The sequence below is a fragment of the Aythya marila genome, assembly GCF_965140915.1.
Source record: "Aythya marila genome assembly, contig: HAP1_HAP1_SCAFFOLD_154, whole genome shotgun sequence".
Taxonomy (NCBI): Eukaryota; Metazoa; Chordata; class Aves; order Anseriformes; family Anatidae; genus Aythya; species Aythya marila.
Window position 1 is genome coordinate 485,416 of NW_028137218.1, and position 21,345 is coordinate 506,760.

The window sequence follows — 21,345 nt, forward strand, 5'->3', positions numbered from 1 at the left end:
GTGCCCTGCAGGCACATACCTCTATTCAACCAAGAGCCCACTCCAGAATCCTAAGAGACCTGAAGCTGCTGCAGCTCCATGCCCCTGGGTCCAACAAGAGCAAGGCAGAGTGCGTACACCCAGCAGGCACACACACAAGCCCACACAGACAACACGTAGGCATCAATACATGGCTGGACATAGGTGAATGCAGGCATGCACACTCAGTGTTCACACAAGCACAAACAGCGGAAATGGCCTTATCCTGATCCCCTCTCTGGCTGAGCAGGACAGAGGCCCATTAGTAGGAAATGTAAAGTGGTGGTGTCTGTGTGTGAATGTGTGCATGTGTGTGTGTGTGTGCAAGGTAGTTCTCTCCAGCAGCTGTGATCAGACACTCAGCCTGCCCAGGACAAGTCCCTGGCTCCCAGTCTCTCCAGTTGAAGGCACTTGGACATATGCTCTTCAGAAATGCATCACGATTAGGGGAAAAGCTGTGCTGATGCAAGGGCCATGGCTTCCTTCAGGGCCAGCATCACGGCCTTGTTTCTAAGACTGTAGATGAATGGGTTTAAGAATGGGTACAGGACAGTGTTCAGCAAAGCTACAATGCTGATGGTCTCCAAAGAAATATATCCTGAGGAGTGTGCATAGAGAGCAATGCAGCTTCCATAGGCAATGGCCAAGGTGGTGAGATGGGAGGAACATGTAGCAAAAGCTTTTCTCCTCGCAGATGCTGCTGGCATTTGTAGAATACAGAAAAAGATGTGCGTGTAAGATGTCAGAGTTAAACACAAGGAAGACAGCACAATAAACAATATGAAAAACGAGTCTATTTTCCAAAGCAGGGTGATGTCAGAGCAAGACAGTTGAAATAAGGGGGTGCTGTCACAAAAAAAGTGCTGGATCTTGTTCGAACCACAGAAAGTGAGCTTGGAGAGCAGCACCAGGCGGTAAATCGAGAATGTGAAGCCCATGACCCAAACAGCAGCAACCAGCTGGATGCAGAGCTGATGCTTCATGAGGGCAGCATAGCGCAAAGGCTGGCAGATGGCAACGTAACGGTCAAAGGACATGACAACAAGGAGAGCTAATTCTGCACCACCCAGGGCAAAATAGAAAGAGGACTGGGCAAAGCATCCACCTACTGAGATTGTTCTCCTGCCAGAGCTCAGAATAACCAAGAGTTTGGTGCTTGTGGAGGACGTAAACCAGATTTCCAGGAATGCCAGATTGCCAATGAAGAAGTACATGGGGGTTTGTAGGCGGCTATCCACACACACCAGAAAAATGATGGCTGAATTCCCCATCACTGTAGTCAGGTACATGAGTAGAAGGACCATGCAGAAAAATAGCTGTAGCCTTCGTTCAAGCTCTGTGAAGCCTGTGAGGATGAATTCAGAAATGACAGTTCCATTGCCTACTCCCATGCCCAATTTCCATTCATCCTGCTGAGGCAGGAACATGGCAAAACCAAGTAAAATAATTTCATGGTCTGGATGCAAGGTTATCTCCTTCCTTCTCTCTTTCCTTGCTTGCAGGCTTCCTATAAACAGAGAGAGGAGACTCTGTTGGACCTTCCTCACACTCTGACCTTTCCATTTCACGTATCATGCAGAGTCAACAGGGAATTTCTTGTCTTCTTTCCAACCTTGTCCATCAGCCACAAATGATTCTTTCTCAAGAACACAGGACTAATAACGGGTTGTTAGCGATTGCACCCTTTTCCCGAGAAGTTCCTCATTTACTCAGAACAATTGCAAACACCCGTTGTAACAATGTTTCAAAAGGAAATCTCATCTTCTGCACAAGTATTTTCTATTATGTAGATGCTAAACCATGAATTCAAATATGTATATTGAAAGTTATTCTCTCTCCTCTTCAGTACTTGCCTTTTTGGACTACCAGCAACTGAGGATCTCCTGGTTTATTTCAAGACAAAGAAATTTCAGGTCTTTCTTTTGTAGTGCTGTGATTTCTTCTTTGTCATCTTCCCTTATTTCTTGAGGAAAGAAGGAAAATGGGGACCAAGTGTAGCTTGCCTTTTTCAGTACTGTAAAGTAAGGCCAAAATTCATTATGGTCCCACCAGGTCAGTAGAAACAGATCTATCACAATCTCATCTGACTTCATTCTGCACTGAAAAGCAGATATATCCAGAATTGCTCTTTGTTCTTACTATCAGACATTCTCAACTAAATGCCTTAGTTTTCTGAGAGGTGGAAAAATCTTGTCCTCTTCAAAAGCTTAAGGATAGTCCTTGTAGTACAAAGAGGAAGTGCCTAAAAAAAGCAAAGTGCCAAGTACTACTGTGTAGGTTTATATTTCACTTGTCTAAAAGTCACATCCTTCAGGTTGAGCTATTTGACTAACTCCCATCCCGTCAATGCTGAGAGAGAGAAGAGCATCTGAAAGAGATCCCTCACCTTTATTTTGCATGGCAGTTCTAGGCTGGGACGATCCAGACACGAGCACTTTTTCTTGCCTTCATTGATTGTTGGGGGATCCTCAGGAGAACAAGTTCTCACAGGCACCAGGAGTGAAGTAGGTTAAACTCATTACTCAAGTCTCTGATGACTGTAATAAATTACTCTCCTCTGTAAATCAAACTACTCCTCTAACAGGAAAACAAACAAAACAAAAACAAAAACCACAAGAGAAACCTGTTCAGCAAAGACAGGAATTTACTCCTTCACCTTTCCCTATGTGTTTAGACATAGAAAGGATCAGAACAGATGACCACAAAAAGCGACCACCTCAAAATGCAAGGGTGGGGGAGGAGATGATGGGTTTGAAGCAGTGAAGTAGTTTCCCCATGGGCTGTGTTGTCCTCTCTGGACCTGTCCCAGGACGGAATGGGTGCACTTAGACAGGAAAATGGGAAGCTCAGAAGTGGGGAGTTTTAAGGACTTTTAAGCATGGGGCTTGGGCTGGTCTTAGACCCCAAGTGCCCTGCCTTGCTCTTTGCCTCTAGACTGGCAAAGAGGAATCTGTGCACTGGCTTCATCTGGAAAACTTGTTGAGATTAACCCATTAGCTGTAATAGTTTTAGCAGAAGCTCAAGCCCAGTCACCAACAGCAATATGTTGTGGTTTAGCCCTGACGATCAGCTAAGCACTGAGGGGATCTGATCCAAGACTTTTTCCCATGCAATGAGGCAAAATAAGAATGGGAGGCAGTGACGGGAAACAAGTCTGGTCAGTCACATTAATCATAAGATCACAAGAACATAGAAAGATTTAGTTTCAAAGGCACCTTAAAGATCAACCAGTTCCAACTGCCCTGCCATAGGCAGGGGCACCTTCCACCAGACCAGGTTGCTCAAAGCCCCATTAAGCCTGGCCTTGAATACTTTCAGGGATGGGACACCTACAGCTCCTCTGGTCAACCTGTTCCAGTGCCTCACACTCTCAGAGAATACAATTTCCTCTGAATATCCAATCTAAATCTACCCTCTTCTAGTTTAAAAGCTACCTCTGTTCTGAATGGAAATGCAGGACGGGGAGACCCAGAGGGCACAGCTGTTTTTGCTGGTGCTGCTAAGGACAAGAGATATAAACCCCAACTTGTCTCAGGAGCCTCACATTGAAATGTAGGTGCATGGGGTTCACATCCAAGCCTGATACATGAACTCCTCATTCTGGTGGAGATGGTCAAGGAAGGGGAACACTGTTTTGCAAGCACCTAGCAGAGAAGAGAACAGAAGGTGTCCCAGTCCATGTCTTTTCTATCTCCTGCAGCTAGTGTTATTGGGGAACAGTCACCTTCAAGGCCTATGTCATATTTTCTGATCCATGCAGAATTTTCAGATAACCAAAGGCATCAGAAATGGCCCCAGAAACCAATGTCCGGGTTATCCCACCTAGTTTTATTCACAGACTCTCATCTGCATGGTATCTCTCCTCCAGCTGGACCCCTCTCTTCACATCTAATTCCTTTTCCAAGGAGCCCCCAATGGGCTGCAGCAGCTCAGTACTTTGGCAACTTGGTTATATATGTTGCACTTGGGCTATTGCCCATGGTGGGGGTTAAGAGAAGCTCCTTTCCTCTTCTGGTCTCACACCTGGCTTTCTCATCTGGAAGAAATCTCAGCTGATGAGCTACAGGCTTCAAAAAAATTATGTCTCTCTGTGAAACTCCAGAGAAATATCCTCATCAATCAAAGTGTTCATGGAGCAAGGATCTGTGTGGGTTGTGTTTGCTGAAAGCTGAGAATCAGACCACTGTAAAACTGTGATGTCTGGTGGGCTAAAGCAGCCCTGTGTTTCAGTTCTCCTCTGTGCTGAGGAAGGATGCTGCCAGCTGGCACTGAGAAAACCAGAACCTTTGTAGGTTCTTTGTATATTATAGGATGTTCTGAGGAAAGTAGGAGGGATTTGGGACAAGGGAACTACAAGGTGCAACTGCAGACTTGAGTGGAGAAATCTGATGTCAGAAGTGATGCACGTCCTAGGGGATCAATGAGAGAAATGGTGTGAGCTGGGGAGGTGAGGAGCAAGGTTGTCAGCACAGTGTCCAACTTCTCCTACCTGTCCAGACCCCTTTAAGAGACTCTTAGGCCTTTCTGTGTCTTAATAAGTCCCAAGGTGTAGTTGCTGCTAAGTCTATCGACTTCAGCTTCTGAGAACAGACTGATGAAATGTGATGATGAATATCATGATGACAGCCAAAGACAGAAGCCAAACACTGAAGTTCTTGAAAGCATTGATTGGTTCCAGTGAGGGCCATTTCTGACAAAGCTCCATGGACTCCTTAGAGCAGGCAACCGCAGGCCATGATTACAGGTAGGCCAAGGCCCTGTGCAGGTGGCTCTGAGGCTGAGAAAGTGCTGGGTTTGTTTCATCAAGCAGAAAGGCCAAGGCCTGCTGCCAGCCCTGGGCAGAGAGCTTCTGTATCTCACAAAGGAGCTCCGGGCACTTCCTCAGACAGTGGGATGTGGTATGCAGTGCCAAGTGAAAGACAGAGGTGTGACACCTCCAGGCCTCTGTCAGGAGGTACAAAAAGGAGAGGAGCCCCAGTTGTATTGTCATGTTAGTGAACCACATCTCCTCCTAGGCCTTGGTGGAAGAGACCTGCCATAGCCAAGGACAAGACCTTGGTTTTCTTGGCTAAGCTTTGCCTTGCCAGTGCCCTTGTCCTTCTCCACTGCTGGCTATCCTATACTGTTCAACACCTGTCTCTGTTTCCCTGCAGGCTGCAAACATTCATCTGGCTTTCCCACCTGGCACTCACATAGGAATTTCTGTGCATTCATTGATGTCTGTACCCTCTCCAGCTGTGCCTGAAACACAAACCCATGGACTGAGAATGGATTTCCTCCAGGATACCTCTGACACTATAACACATCCCCTCCACTAAAGTATCTTCCTTCTCTTGTCCACCTCCCACCATCAAAGCTTCACTTTGAGTCAGGTTTCCTCTTCCATGCTGTTTCCCATGAGCAAGGAAAGTTCCAACATCTCAGAAACCATCCTTCACACAGGCATCCACACTCATCAACATTCCCATGGCCTGTCAGCTGACCAGACACAAGGAACCTCACCGTGATCTTCCAGGCTGTGTGGCCTTCCTGATGGACTTTCACCTCCTTAGATAGACACAACCAAGCCACATACCTGCTGCTCTCTGCTCATGTACTCAGGCACAAGACACTTGAAAACCCACAGCCAAGGCAGGTTCTGCATGGGCCTTTCAGGTATTTGGGCAGAGGGCATCACGCAAGCACCATGCCAGCCAGGTGCTTTCTGCTGGCCTGGGAGAGACGCTGGGAGATGAGAGCCTGAAGGACCATCCGCCAGCCAGAAGGGAAAGGTTGACCTGGCAGCTACTTCAGAAAGATGAGACTTCCCAGTCCCTGGCCCAGCTATGCTCCTGCTGCTGGCCTATCAGCTCCAGAGGCAGAAGTGATTTCACAGTCCCCACCAAAGGTAAATGCTTCCTACAGGAGAGAGAGTTTCCAAGGCACAATTGACACCCTATAGGAACATACAAAGCTGGCACCCTCCTTGATGCCCAGCACCTAACAAGACAAAGGAAAAGTCCTTGTCATCCTCCAAGGCCATACATATCCAGATGGCCTTTCAATTTCTCAAGAGATTGGACAAACCTATGCGCAAGCTCTGTTAGGTACTAGGGCAGGACGTTGAAATAAAAATTTACATTAGCTGCATGTCAGCACCTCCTCAGTTCCTTATGGCATCTAAAATGACACCCTCATAGACCAGCCATGTACCTGAAGGGGGCCTATCAGGCCATCAGGCACAAGTGCCCTGACACCCTGACACCTGCACAGCCATGGGCCTCCTGCTGCCTCCTGAGATCCTGAGGCACAGCTAACCTCAGCAGAGCATCCCCACCCATGTCCTCCTTGATCCCTATGCCCTGACCAGATCCACGTCAGCCTCATGGGGCCAAACCAATTTGATTACATGATCAGAGTTCAGGGATTTAGGGGTTAGGTTTTCAGGTTCGGGTCTAGGGATTAGGTCTTGCCTTGCAGTTTTAGGGATTCAGCAGAGTCTTAGAGCTTTGGTGTTCTGCTTTGGGTAACAAGTCAGTGTTTAGGGTATGGGCTAGATTTTTGGTCAGGGTTTTATTATCCGCTTTGTTCTGGGATGAGGGCAGGTATTAAAACTGGCAATATAGTGATAGGAATTAAGGGCCTGGGATTTGGATGAACAATATGTAAAGACCAATGGTAACAGCAAATGTGTTTGGAGTTTGAGGTATGATCTGATATTGGAGATTAGAACAGTGGATTCCTTTCAGGCTGAGGCACAGCATTTAAGGTAGGACTAGGTTCTCAGGGTACAAATTAGAAATATTGACTAACATGAATATTTTGCAGTATCAGCACCCTTATGTGAACCATTTTTCCCTCTTCCAAATCTTTCCTTAATGTTAGCGAAGACAATCTTCTCTTCCCCTGGTCTCCCACCTTTATTCTCCCAGCTTTCCCCTGGCCTCCCCAAATGTGTCACCCTGTTGGGGGCAGCTTTCTGATGGCCTTTAGGACCTCAGAGGTTCTGCCTCCCTGCTGTTGGCCAGCCAGGGGCTGGGACAGAAGTGACCTCACAGCCAGCATCCACAGGGCAACAAGAAGCTGTTGTGCTCAGGAGGCCTCTTTCCAGCACACCCAGGAGCACCAGGTGCAGGTGATGCCCTGCACCATCCCTCTGGTACTCTGCCTGCCAACCAGCTCATGCTTCAAAAGGTTGTCCACACATCCAAAGTCATGGTTCTTCATGCAGCCTTTAGCAACTCCTGGGCATCCTGAAGGAAATGGTCACCTCTGTGTGGAATAGTGAAACAAGGACTGAATATATATTTTAAGAAAATGTTGAGAACTCTGCAGAGAAGGAGTTGCTGTGAAAGTCCTGATGAGTAGCATTGGTCATATCCGTACCCAGTGAACAAGGACACAGTCCAGACTGCTCTGTGGTTCCCCCTTGTCGCTTCCAGGACTCAAGCCCAGCCCAGACCCTCCCCAGCTTTCCGTACCTCCATCTCCTCTCCCAAGCCCAGCCCAGCAGAGCAGCCCAGACTGTGCTGGTCCCAAAACAGCAAATGGAGAAGTGGAGGTCAGTGGGGTGCCAACAGAAAGCCAGCCTTCTTGACAGTCAGAGACTCATGGAATAGCCTGAGATGGAAAGGACCCACAAGGATCATCGAGTCAAACACATCTCCAATGTCAGGAGATGATTCGGGGTGATTCACTCAATCTAGTCTACGAAATTTCACTGGTTGAATAACTAATAATTTTCCCGACCCCTTCCCATTGCCTCATGTTGCAGGGCTCTAGCAATGTAAAAAGAAAATAAAAACGAAACAAAACAAAAATATCTTGGTCTTTAGTGAGTTTCATTATCAGCGATATGCAGAAGACAGACATTTTATTGCTTCTGAAAAACACCCAGACATAACTTTCCACACTGCATCCTTGAGTTCCTGGTTCCTCATGCTGTAGATGAGGGGGTTCACTGCTGGAGGCACCACTGAGTACAGGACTGCCAACAAAAGATTCAGGAATGAGGAGGACATGGACGGGGGCTTCAGGTAGGAAAACGTGCTAGTGCTGATGTACAGGAAGACCATGACCAGGTGAGGGAGGCATGTGGAAAAAGCTTTGTGCCGTCCCTGCTGTGAGGGGATCCTCAGCACAACCCTGAAGATCTGCACATAGGACAGCACAATAAAAATAAAACACCCCAGAAGTGAACATGCAGTAACCACAATAAGTCCAATTTCCTGGAGGTAGGCATCTGAGCAGGATAGCTTGAGGATCTGGGGAATTTCACAGAAGAACTGGTCCAAGGCATTGCCTTGGCAGAGGGGAAGGGAAAAGGTATTGGCAGTGTGCAGCACAGCATAGAGAAAGCCATTGCCCCAGGCAGCTTCTGCCATGTTGACACAAGTTTTGCTGGCCATTATTCTCCCATAGTGTAGGGGTTTGCAGATGGCAATGTAGCGGTCATAGGCCATGATGATTAGAAGATAAAACTCTGCTGTGACAAATGCAACAAACATAAAGACCTGGGTAGCACAACCCAAAAAACGAATGGTCCTGGTGTCCCACAGGCAATTAACCATGGCTTTGGGAACAGTGGTGGTAATAGTGCCCAGGTCGATGAGGGCGAGGTTGAGGAGGAAGAAGTACATGGGGGTGTGGAGGCAGTTATTGCAAGCTATGGCTGTGAGGATGAGGCCGTTGCCCAGGAGGGCAGCCAGGTAGATGCCCAGGAAGAGCCCGAAGTGCAGGAGCTGCAGCTCGTGTGTGTCTGCAAATGGCAGGAGGAGGAACTCAGTGGGGAAGCTGCTGTTGGACATTTGCTGGCTTTGGGTGTATTAGTCTGTCCATTGAGAAATTTAGAGGAATTTTAGATAGTGTTTTCTGAGCAAAACCTAAACCAAATTTCCCTGAAACCTTCTCAGCAAGAATCACTGTCTTTTCCCTGTGAAGAATACATGCTACGGCTTGTAAAATATTTAGTTTTTATTTTTATTTTATTTTTCCATAGGGATACAATAATTATCAGGTTAATCCTCTGTGTCCTCTGTGGGCTTTGGAAGTGTCAGTACTACCCTGCTGTATATAGTAAAGAATATCAGGGACTGATCCATTACAATTCTCCTTACTGTCCTTCATGGCAGCAAAACAGAAGCATAGACTCCTGAGAGTGCCTTTCATTTAGGTAGTGCAGGTGCTGGTGTTCCCCATCAAGAATCTCCCCCAAAGATGTCCTGGGGGTGCTGTGGTCCTCTTAGCAGCCTGCCCCAGGCAGCAGCCTCTGGGCACCAGCAGGACCCTGCCTGTCCTGCCTGTTTCAGGGGGCTCCTTCCAATTGCAGCTTCTCCCCGCAGTGTCCTGGGCAGTTCCCCGGGCAGGCTGAGTGCTGAGGCTGGCAGGTGGCAGAGACCCTGCCCTGGCACACAGCCCCTGGGGCACAGCAGGGACCCTGCTCTGCACCACAGCCCTGGCCTCCCCTGCCTGTACTCTGGCTGCACAGCCTGCAGCCAGCCTTGCGGGAAGGAACCCTCATGTCCTGTCCCTCTGACAGCTTTGGCAGGTAGTCCCTGCTCTGGAACTTGTTCTTCTCGTATCTTAGGAACTCTTAAGTGTCCTCCAGAAAGATCCCATGTGCTGTGGGGTGTGCCAGCAAATCTGCAGATGGCACCAGGAACAACAGCTGTGTTGCCCTGCAACCAGAGACTTACCCTGTTCAGGGCTGTGAAGATTTCTCCCGCAGTGAGCTCTCAGCATCCCCCTCCACTCTGCCTTTAACATCTCCCTCCCTTCTCTCAGTCACCCTTGTCCCCTGCAGGCAGTGCCCCCAGCCCTGCTGCACTGTGCAGAGGAGCTGCTCCTGGGCAGAGCTGTCTCTCTGCAGTGTTACTGCTTGCTAGGAGCTCCCCTTGGTCCCAGGAGCCCGGCCCAGCTTAACAGCACAGGGAGCTCTTGACAAGTCCCTGGGCCTCCAGGGGAAACAACTTTGAATCAAACTGATGTAATCACTGCTCTTCCTTCTGGCAGCTAGAGAGAGACACCTACTTATATTTTTTCTCCTAAATCAAAATAAGAGTTCATTATGGGAATCATTTTTCCTGTCCTTTTATTAGTTAGGACACCCACAAATTGACTGAGAGCTGTATTCTGTTTCTTCCAAGCACTTGTTAACATTGAGGAGAAGGAATCTTTTTCACAGCAAATGAAATCCCTCTGTCTACACAGACTACACAACCAATTGTTGGCCAGCAAGCTCACGGAATCATAGAATGTTTGGGGTTGGAAGGGACCTTAAGGTCTAGTTCCAGTCACTCTTAAATGGGCAGAGTCACTTCCCTCTAGACCAGTTTGCTCCAGCTTTCATCCAACCAGACATTGGACTCTACCAGGAGAGAGGCATCCACCACTTCTCTGGGCAACCTCTTCCAGTGTCTCACCACCCACTGCGTGAAGAGTTTCTTCTTTATATCTGATCTAAATCTACTCTTTTCTAGCTTAAAAGCACTGCCCCTTGTCCTATCATTACACTCCCTGATAGAGTTTCTCCAGCTATTTCTCCAATCTTTCTCCAATCTTTCTCTCCCTGTTCTGTTAAGAGAGAGGAGGGAGAGAGTGGCTGTGTGGTGCTTGGCTACCTCCTGGGGATAAAGCACAACACATCTGGGGCACAAACCTAACCAACAAGTGATAAAGGAGGCAGTGAAGGGAGCCAGACCTGGTCAGTCACACTGACTGGTGAGAGCATGGGAGAGAGAGAAAATGCTTTTTCCAGCGAGGTTATCTCACCAGGAATCTTGTCAGTTGGGAAACCAAGGGAAAACAGGGAATACTAGTAAAAGGGAATGTCCAATGACGAGAGGCTGAAGAAACTTGGGTTGTCTAGTCTGGAGAAAAGAAGGCTGAGGAGCGACCTCATTGCTTTCAGCCACTGTCTTAGGAGGGCAAGTGGAGAGGGAGCTGATGACCTCTTCTCACTGGTAACTGATCAGAGAAAGTGTGGGAATGGCACATAGATGCACCAGGGGAGGTCCAGACTGGAGAGCAGGAAAAATTTCTGTACTGTGAGGGTGGTCAAACACTGGAATAGGATTCCTTGAGACCTGCTTGTAGTTCTAGGCCTGTCAATGTTCAAGAAGGATTTGGACATTGCCCTCATTGATATGCTGTAACTTTTGTTTAGCTCTGAAGAGGTCAGGTAGTTGGACTAGATGATCTTTGAAGGTCTCTTCCAACTAAACTACTCTGTTCTAGTCTAGTCTAGTCTAGTCTAGTCACTACGCATGTGGGTAGGCCCCATTTATGTATTGGAAGACCACAATAATATCTCCTGGAGTCTTCTTTTCTTCAGGTAATCCCATCTCTCTCAGCTGCTCTTCACAGGTGTATTTGGTGTGCACGGCATGCTTTTGGTAGTCAGGTGGTAGGTTGCAGGGGGTTGCTGGATGGTGAAGAACATCAGTTTGAACACTTTGGGTTAGCTCTCCTGGCTGTGTCCCATCACCATGTCCTGCACAATTCCAACCTACATGGCATGGGGTACAGTATGAGAAACAGAAACCCTTGATGCTTTGTAGACACTCTCCATGACTGTTTCTAAACACTCTCATAAACATTTACCCTCTGCACTCACACACCTTATCCCTGGAGAACCCCAGTGCAACAGCTGTCTGGAAGAGTGTTTTGTTTTCATCTTTCCTTTAACATGTGACCGAGTCTTAGAAGACGGAAGAGGCTACAAAAGTCTTTGTTTGGAAGTTGAGGCTAAATGAGTCTGGAAAAAAAAAAAAAAAGTCTGAGACATAAATAAAAAGATATGTATTTATTGAGCTATTTAAACAACACTAATTTTTTTTTTGTTTGTTTTACTGATGGTGTGGAGAATGTTAGGAAACATGGCATTTGCCTTTTCAAGTAATACTTCTTGGAGCTCGGATGGACATTCTGCTACTCACCAGGAATGATCCAAGATGACCAAGAGTGGCCTCGCAAGGACATCAGGGAGCTCTCTCTGCTGTCATGGGTGAATCCCGTCAGGTCCCATAGATATGTGTATCCCATTTCGTCAAGTATGCCCTGACCTGATCCACTCCCACCAAGTGTACATCTTCCTTCCAGACTCTCCCCATTCTTCGTGACTAGGGATTCCTGAAGGGCAGTCTTGCCAGTACTGACTGACGTGAAAAAGGAATTCAACACCTCTTGTCTTTTCCCTGTCCTGTATCAACAGATCCTGGGCCTCATTCAGCAGTGGGTCCACATATTCTAGGACCTTTCTTTTGTCACCTGTGTACTTCTAGAAGCTCTTTTTACTGCCTTAGACATCCTTGTCCTAATTCCACTGGAGTTGTGCTTTAGTTTTCCGATATGCTTACATGCTTCCTTACATGCTCCCACAAGGCCTCTGTATTCCTCTCAGGGTATCTGTTCTTGTTTCCACCTTGTCTATACTTCTTTTCTGCTCTGGAGTTTGGTGAGAAGCTTCTGGTTCATCCATGCAGGCCTCTTGCTGTTTTTACCTGAGTTTGTTTTTCTTGGGTTGGACTGCCCTTGATGTTGGAGGGGGTGGTCCTGGAATATTAACCACCTTTCTTGGACTGCTCTTCAATACAGGGCCTTACTCCAAAGGACTCTTCCAAGCAGATATTGAAGGGGCCAAAGATGGCTCTCCTGAAGAGCTATGCTGCCCTCCCACAGGATCAACTCCACCATGGTCCATGCAGGGAACATTGTTAACTTATCCTGAGCTTACCATGAACCACAGCCCCCAGATCCCTTTTTTTCAGAGGTATGTTCCATCCACTTGTCCCTCAGTCTATATGTACATTCAGGAATACATGGTCTGATGTACAGAATCTGGCATTAGTTCTTATTGAATTTTACATTGTAGCGACTGACCAATGTTCTGATCTATCAAGATGTCTCTGTAAGGCCCCTCTACCCGCAAGGCAATTGATAGAGCTTCCTAATTTACTAGATGTAGGGCAGTCCACTCATGTGCCTAAGCTCTCAAACACCTTTTAGAAAGTACTGTCTCTAAATTACCACTTCTCCATTAATCTACTCCCAATTTTGGGGAGGAGAGAGATATGTTAAAGGGGAGGTTTATATTATTTAGCTAAATGACAAGGGACAGCTCGCAGGTGAGTGACAAGGCACAAATGGAGGCCACATTTTTAGGCAGTCTGCACTGACAAAACTCTAATACCTACATTCCCAGTCTCTGAAGTCCTAACTTAAAGCATTACCGCTAAGACAGACACCTTTGTGCACCTCAAATGTCAAGTGGTGTTTACATTTGAACAACTCACTGCTCTTCTCTATCTCCTGTAATTACTGTGGGAGTTTAGCCTATATTATTTTTTACATATCTGAGCAGAGGTGAAAGAAATCCCAAATTGTGTGGGTTTGTGGCTGATAAGGAAGGTTCTGGGCCCCATTACAGGCCTAGGACATCAAACTCAGAATGAGATGCATCAATTGACTCCCTGTGATCACTTCCCTCAGCTTGGGAAAATGTGATCCCTGCCAATCACATTCTGGGTGTCCTGCCTAAAAGTGGAAGAAGACAAGGTGATTCTTTGATGAATCTTCTCCCAGTAGGAGAAATGACACTGCTGGAAGTAAGTGTCTCTCCCCAGCTCAGAGAGGGAACATCAGGGATTGCTTCAGCCTGATTCAAAATCATTTCCCTGGAGTTCCCTCGTGTCAAGAGCTTCTTATGCTGCTAAGCTGGGCCGGGCTCCTGGGCCCAAGGGGAGCTCCTGGCAAGCGGGCAGCACTGCAGAGAGACAGCTCTGCCCAGGAGCAGCTCCTCTGCACAGCGCAGCAGCAGGGCTGGGGGCACTGCCTGCAGGGGACAAGGGTGGCTGAGAGAAGGGAGGGAGATGTTAAAGGCAGCGTGGAGGGGGGGATGCTGAGAGCTAATGTCGTCTACCTGTAAAGCTATCACTGCTCAGAGAAGACAATGGTAGTGGACACCTCTAGAGGTCCCTTCTGACTCAGGGGAGAAGGGGCTGGACTGTGCAGTCAGAGTGTATGACAATCCTGTGTTTTGAGGCCTTTATGGTGTTTGTAATCCCTGCTTCTCAAGGTTACCCAGTGAGTGGGGTAATTCTCAAAACAATGTTCTTCCCCAAGGGAACCTGGAGTACAGCTGGTACAAGAATACTACTGAAAACTTCCCAGAAACTCTACCAGGCATTCCAGAATAAAGAAATCACAAACTTGTGATCACAAATAAGGAGATCGGGTCCAGGGCAGATGTATTCTGTAGCGGAGAGGGCATTGAGGCAGGCAAGGCTCTTTCCTGCACTGAGGCCACTCGGGAGCCACCGGGAGCCAGAAAGGACAGCAGGAAGAGGTTCTTCACAGAGAGGGTGGTTGCACACTGGAACAGGCTCCCCAGGGAAGTGGTCACTGCACCGAGCCTGTCTGAATTTAAGAAGAGATTGGACTGTGCATTTAGTCACATGGTCTGAACTTTTGGGTAGACCTGTGCGGTGTCAAGAGTTGGACTTGATGATCCTTAAGGGTCCCTTCCAACTCAGGATATTCTATGATTCTATGATTCTATGATTCTATCATGGGAAGGTCTATGCGACACTGGGCCTACTGGCACCAGATGGGATGCGCCCCTCTCAGAGGGGGAGAAGGATTTTTGCCCAGGAGTTAGCAGGGCTGATAGACAGGGCTTTAAACTAGAGTTGAAGGGGGAAAGGGATAAAATAAGGCCCGCCGGTGATAAGCTAAGTGATGGAGTGCAAAACCTTGTCAGATGTCAAGTGGGAATATCACAAGGCTGACACAAGCAGGTCCAGGAGGTTCCTAAAGCACCGCGATGATAACTTCTTGGTGCAAGTGTTAAGGGAGACAACTAGGAAAGGTGCCCTCCTAGATCTGTTGCTGGAGTATACAGAGAGTTTTGTGGGGGCTGTGGAAATTGGTGGCTGTCTTGGTCATAGTGACCATGAAGTGGTTGAGCATAAAATTTTTGTGACAGGAGGAAAACTGCTACCAAAACTTCAGCCCTGGATATGGGGAGAGCAGACTTCAGGCTGCTCAGAGGGCTAGTTAGCAAGGTCCCCTGGGAAACTGCTTTTGAAGGTGTAGGCATCCATCAGTGCTGGTCAGTCTTTAAACACTGCATCCTAAAAACACAGGTAGTCAAGAAGGTGGGGAAGAAGGCCAGCTTGGCTGACCAGGGATCTTATTCTGGAGCAGAGGGATGAAAAGAAAGTGTATGGCTGTTGGAAGCAAGGTCAGGCAAAGTGGAAGGACTACAGGGATGCTGTTTGCGTTTGTAGGGAGAAGATTCCTGTGGCCAAAGCCCAATTAGAGTTGAAGCTGGCCACATCTGTGGGTGACAATAAAAAGTTTTCTTTTAAATATATGAATAGAAAAAGGAGGACCAGAGAAAATATAGATCCTCTACTTGATGGGGAAGGTCACCTCACAGACAAGGACATAGGAAAAGCAAAGATGTTTAATGCCTTCTTTGCCTCCGTCTTCAATGCCGAGGATGGGCTTCAGGACCCTGGGTGCCCTGAGCTGGAGAACCGTGACAGTGGGAATGATAAACGCCCAACTGACCCTCAAAGTGTGTGTGATTTGCTGCTACACCTGGATCCATTCAAGTCCATGGGTGTCCTGGTTTCAGTTAGGACAGAGTTAATTTTCCTCCTAGTAGCTGGTAGAATGCTATGTTTTGGCTTAGGATGAGAAGAGTGCTGATAACACCCCGATGTTTTAATTGTTGCAGAGCAGTGCTTATACTAAGCCAAGGACGTCTCAGCTTCTTGCTCTGTCCTGCCAACGGGCAGGCTGGGGGTGCAGTAAGAGCTGGGAGGGGACAGACCCAGGACAGGTGACCCAAACTAGCCAAAGGGGTATGCCATACCATCTGACGTCATGCTAAACAACATATAAGGGTGGCTAGCCGGGAGAGGGGGCCGGACTGCTCGGGGTTAGGCTGGGCATTGGTCAGCAGGTGGTGAGCAGGTGCATTGTGCATCACTTGTTTGTACACATTATTAGTAGTAGTACTATTATCATCATTGTTATTATTCTTATTATTGTTATTATTATTTTTCTTGTCTTATTAAACTGTCTTTATCTCAACTCACGGGCTTCACTTTCCGTTTCTCTCCCCCATCCCAGAGAGGGAAGGGGGAAGGTGAGCGAATGGCTGTGTGGTGTTTAGCTGCTGGCCGGGTTAAACCACGACAATGGGTCCGGATGGGATTCATCCCAGAGTGCTCAGAGAGCTGGCTGACATTATCACAGGGCCTCTCTCAATTATTATAAGAGTTGTGGGAATGTGGAGAGGTCCCAGTTGGCAAATGTCGTGCCAGTTTCAAGAAGGACAGGAAAGAAGACCCTGGTAACTACAGGCCTGTTAGTCTCATGTCAGTGCCTGGTAAAAGTATGGAGGAGATTGTTCTGGTAGCTATTGAAGTGTGCTTGGGGGACAATGCAGTCATTGGTCCCAGTCAACATGGGTTCATGAGAGGTAGGTCCTGTTTGACAAAATTGATTTCCTTTTATGATAAGATCACCCATCTAATTGATCAAGGGAAACCAGCTGATGTGATCTTTATGGATTTCAGTAAAGCTTTTGTCACAGTTTCACATATGATCCTACTGGACAAAATGTCCAGCATATAGCTGGACAAAAATATCATACCTTGGGTGAATAACTGGCTGACGGGTAGCACTCAAAGGGTTGTGGTAAATGGCTCCACATCAGGTTGGCAGCCAGTCACCAGTGGGGTCCCTCAAGGCTTCGTTTTAGGGCCAGTTCAATTAAATGTTTGTATAAACAATTTGGATGTAGGACTAGAAGGTGTTTATAGCTAATTTGATTATGATACTAAACTGGGAGGAGTTGTTGACTCTGTTGAGGGTGAAAATGCCTTGCAGAGAGATCTGGACAGATTAGAGAGATGGGTGATCACCAACTGGATGAAGTTTAAGAAGACCAAGTGCCGGGTCCTGCTGGTCACTAAAAAGAATAGATCAGCACCTGCCCCTCCACTCCATCTCGTGAGGAAGCTGTAGGCTATGATGGGGTCTCCTGTCAGCCTCTTCTTTCCCAGGCTGAACAATCCAAGTGACCTTTTCCGCTCCTCATACATCTTCCCCTCTAGGCCTTTCACCATCTTTGTTGCCCTCCTCTGGACACTCTTCTATAGTTTCATGTCCTTTTTGTACTGTGGTGCCCAGAACACACACAGTACTCGAGGAGAGGCAACATCAGCGCAGAGTAGAGCAGGACAGTCACTTCCCTCAACCAACTAGCAAAGCCATACTTGATGCACCCCAGGATACGGTTGGTTCTCCTGCCTGCCAGGGCACTCTACTGGCTCATATTCAGCTTGCTGTCAACCACAACCCCCAGATCTCTCTCTGTGGGGCTGCTCTGCAGCGTCTCGTCCCCCAGTCTGTAAGCATAGCCAGGGTTGCCCCATCCCAGCTACAGGACTCAGCACTTTCTCTTTTAAAACTTCATGCAGTTGGTGATTGCCCAGCTCTCCAATCTATCTCTGCAAGGCTTTTCCACCTTCAATGGAGTCAACAACTCCTCCAAGTTTAGTATCATCAGCAAATTAGCTCAAAACACCTTCTAGTCCTACATCCACACTGTTTATAAAAACATTTGGGTAGACCTGTGTGGAGCTAGGAGTTGGACTCAATGATCATTATGTGTCCCTTTTAACTTGGGATATTCTATGATTCTATAGTAATATTCATAGTTATGAATGTAAATATACATAACTATGGGCATATATATAGGAAAAAAAAAAAATCCGTGATCAATTTCTGGCAATTTCCAAATGCCTCTTGAACACTGACAGGCATGGGGCATCAGTCAGGTCTCTAGGGAGCCTGTTCCACATTTAACCACCCTCACAGTACAAAATTTTTTCCTGATGTCCCATCTGAACGTCCTCTTGTGCAGCTTTGTGCCATTCCCATACCTTCTGTGGTCAGTTACCAAGGAGAAAAGATCATCACCTCCCTCACCACTTCCCCCACTCAGGAAGATGTTGAGGACAATGAGGTCACCCCTCAGCCTTCTTTTCTCCAGACTAGACAACCCAAGTGTCTTCAGCCTCTTCTCATACCCTTTAACCAGCATTCCCCCTTTTCTATTGGTTTCCAGACCAACAAATCCCTGATCAGATAATCTCACTGGAATAAATATTTTCTCTCTCTCCCGTGCTATCTTCAGTCAGTGTGATTGACCATGTCTTGTTCCCTCACTGCCTCCTTTATCAATTGTCAGTCAGGTTTGTGTCCTCAGATGTTTTGTGGTTTATCCCCAGCTGTTAGCGAAGCACAACGCAGCCACTGTCTTCCTGACTCTCCTTAACAGAACTGGGGGAGAAAAATAGGAGAAAGATAGGGATAGAATCTTTATCAGGGATTGTAGCTCTAGGAAAGGGGCAATCCCTTTAAACTACAAGACAGTACATTTACATTAAATCTAAAGAAGAAAATCTTCACTGGGAGGTTGGTGAGGGACTGGAACAGGTTGCCGAGAGAAGTGTTGGATGCCCCCTCCCTGATAGTGTCCAGGGCCAGGATGGATGGGACCTTGAGCAACACTAGTAGGATTTGTTCCTGCCCATGGCAGGGGGGACTGGAACTTGATGGTCTTTGGGGTCCCTTTAACCCAAAGCATTGTATGTTTCTTGACTCTGTGGGCTGACAAATGGTTTTGTAGCATATGTAGACAGAGAGATTTGAGTTTCTGTGGAAAAGTCGTGTCATCTCTTCCCCCACACACACTCCACAGCATCCCACCAATATCTCCAAGTGCTTGGAAGAGGTGGTATTCTCCCTGCCTTTCACGTTGAGGATGTCTGGTCACATAATGGGACAAGAATAGATGATTCTCCTGCCAACATCTTCTATGGAATTAGGAGCAAAGACAGCACTGGAAATACGTCCCGATCAAAACTTTAGAGCAGTGATTGTATCCCAAAAGACTGCTTGAGTGTGATTCAAAGTTGATTTCCCTGGAGGCCCAGGGACTTGTCAAGAGCTCCCTGTGCTGCTGAGCTGGGCTGGGCTCCTGGGCCGAAAGGGAGCTCCTAGCAAGAGGGCAGCACTGCAGAGAGACAGCTCTGCCCAGGAGCAGCTCCTCTGCACAGTGCAGCAGGGCTGGGGACACTGCCTACAGGGGACAAGGGCGGCTGAGAGAAGGGAGGGAGATGTTAAAGGCAGTGTGGAGGCGGGATGCTGAGAGCTCACGGTAGGAGAAATCTTCACAACCCTGAACAGAGTAAGTCTCTGGCTACAGGGCAATGCAGCTGTTGTTCCTGGTGCCATCTCCAGGTTTGCTGGAAAAACCCACAGCCTATGGGAGCTTTCAGGAGGACTCAGGACTCAGGAGGAGTTTTTTTTGAATAAGAGGAAAATGACAAATTCCAGAGCAGGGATTACCTTCCAAAGCTGTCAGAGGGACAGGACGTGACGGCTCCTTCTAGAGGGGCTGGCTGCGGGCTGTGCAGGCAGGACTGGCCAGGGCTGTGGTGCAGAGCAGGGTCCCTGCTGTGTCCCAGGGGCTGTGTGCCGGGGCAGGGCCTCTGCTGCCTGCCAGGCTCAGCACTCAGCCTGCCTGGGGAGCTGCCCAGGACACTGCGGGGAGAAGCTGTGGGAGGAAGGAGGCCACCCAGAAGAGTAGGGGGGAGTCTGTCTGCTTCCCAGAGCCTGCTACCTGGGGCAGGTACCTGTCTCAGAGACTACCACCAGTCCCTGGTGGTCTTTATCATGTACCTACAGGGCAGTACTGGCCCTTCCAGAGAGCAAAGTTGACTAACCTGATCTCTTAGGCATTCTTAGGCAACCAAATCAAAAGCTCCAGGCAGAAACATGTATTCTTCCCTGGAAAAGGCAGTGTGTCTTGTTGAGGATGTTTCAATGAGATATGCTTTAGGTTTTGCTCAGAAAACTCTATCTAACTTGCCTCTTTAAATTCCTCCATAAATAGGCTGCTATGCCCAGAAGCAGCAAATGTCCAACAGCAGCTTCCCCACAGAGTTCCTCCTCCTGCCATTTGCAGACACACACGAGCTGCAGCTCCTGCACTTTGCGCTCTTCCTGGGCATCTACCTGGCTGCCCTCCTGGGCAACGGCCTCATCCTCACAGCCATAGCCTGCGACCACCACCTCCACACCCCCATGTACTTCTTCCTCCTCAACCTCGCCCTCATCGACCTGGGCTCCATCTCCACCACTGTTCCCAAAGCTATGGCTAATTCCCTGTGGGACACCAGGGCCATTTCCTTCTTCGGTTGTGCTACCCAGGTCTTTATGTTTGTCACATTTGTCACAGCAGAGTTTTCTCTTCTCACCATCATGGCTTATGACCGCTACATTGCCATCTGCAAACCCCTGCACTACAGGACAATAATGGACAGCAGAGCTTGTGTCAACATGGCAGCAGCTGCCTGGGGCAGTACTTTTCTCTATGCTGTGCTGCACACTGCCAATACCTTTTCCCTTCCCCTCTGCCAAGGCAATGCCCTGGACCAGTTCTTCTGTGAAATTCCCCAGATCCTCAAGCTCTCCTGCACTGATGCCTATATCAAAGAGGCTAGGTTTATTGTGGTTAGTGCCTCTTTATTATTTGGTTGTTTTGTCTTCCTTGTGCTGTCCTATGTGCAGATCTTCAGGGTTGTGCTGAGGATCCCCTCACAGCAGGGCCGACATAAAGCTTTTTCCACATGCCTCCCTCACCTGGCCGTTGTCTCCCTTTTCACCAGCACTGCCATATTTGCCTACCTGAAGCCTCCCTCCATGTCCTCCTCTTCCCTGAATCTTTTGCTGGCAGTTCTGTATTCGGTGGTGAGTCCAACAGTGAACCCCCTCATCTACAGCATGAGGAACCAGGAGCTGAAAGATGCGGTGTGGAAAGTGATGAATGAGTGTTTTTCAGAAAGAATAAACTGCCTGTCTTAGAATCATAGAAACATAGAACTGCCTGGTTTAGAAGAGACCTCAAAGATCATCTAGTTCAAACCCCCCCTGCCATGGGCAAGTATGTCACCCACTAGATCAAGTTTGCCAGGGCCCCATTCACCCAGGCCTTGTAGACCTCCAAGGATGGGGCATCCAGAAGTTCTGTGGGCAACCTCTTACAGTGCCTCACCACCCTCTGAGTGAAAAATTTCCTTCTAACCTCTAATCAAAATCTCTGCTCTTTTAGTTTAAAACCATTCCCCCTTGTCCTGTCATTATTTGATTGAGCAAAGAGTTTTTCTCCATCTTTTATTATGCCCCCTTTAATTACTGAGAAGATGCCATCATCACAGACAGCCCCTCGTAACCACCGTTCCCTGCACTGGGCTTTTGCTCCAG

The 21,345-nt window shown here is 47.9% G+C and overlaps 3 protein-coding genes across 3 annotated transcripts; 1 reads left to right on the forward strand and 2 right to left on the reverse strand.

The window, feature by feature from the left end:
• Positions 1-461: 461 nt before the first annotated feature.
• Positions 462-1,409, reverse strand: LOC309891000 (olfactory receptor 6E1-like; the record flags this gene model as incomplete). The annotated part of the gene is made up of 1 exon (XM_082785398.1): positions 462-1,409. The coding sequence occupies one exon, from the start codon at positions 1,407-1,409 to the stop codon at positions 462-464; it is 948 nt and encodes a 315-aa protein (XP_082641524.1).
• A 6,435-nt stretch (positions 1,410-7,844) lies between these two features.
• On the reverse strand, positions 7,845-8,985 carry LOC309891046 (olfactory receptor 14C36-like; the record flags this gene model as incomplete). The annotated part of the gene is made up of 1 exon (XM_082785438.1): positions 7,845-8,985. The coding sequence occupies exon 1, from the start codon at positions 8,802-8,804 to the stop codon at positions 7,845-7,847; it is 960 nt and encodes a 319-aa protein (XP_082641564.1). The 5' UTR covers positions 8,805-8,985.
• Positions 8,986-19,998: 11,013 nt separating this feature from the next.
• On the forward strand, positions 19,999-20,946 carry LOC309891048 (olfactory receptor 14A16-like; the record flags this gene model as incomplete). The annotated part of the gene is made up of 1 exon (XM_082785439.1): positions 19,999-20,946. The coding sequence occupies one exon, from the start codon at positions 19,999-20,001 to the stop codon at positions 20,944-20,946; it is 948 nt and encodes a 315-aa protein (XP_082641565.1).
• Between the last annotated feature and the right edge of the window lie 399 nt (positions 20,947-21,345).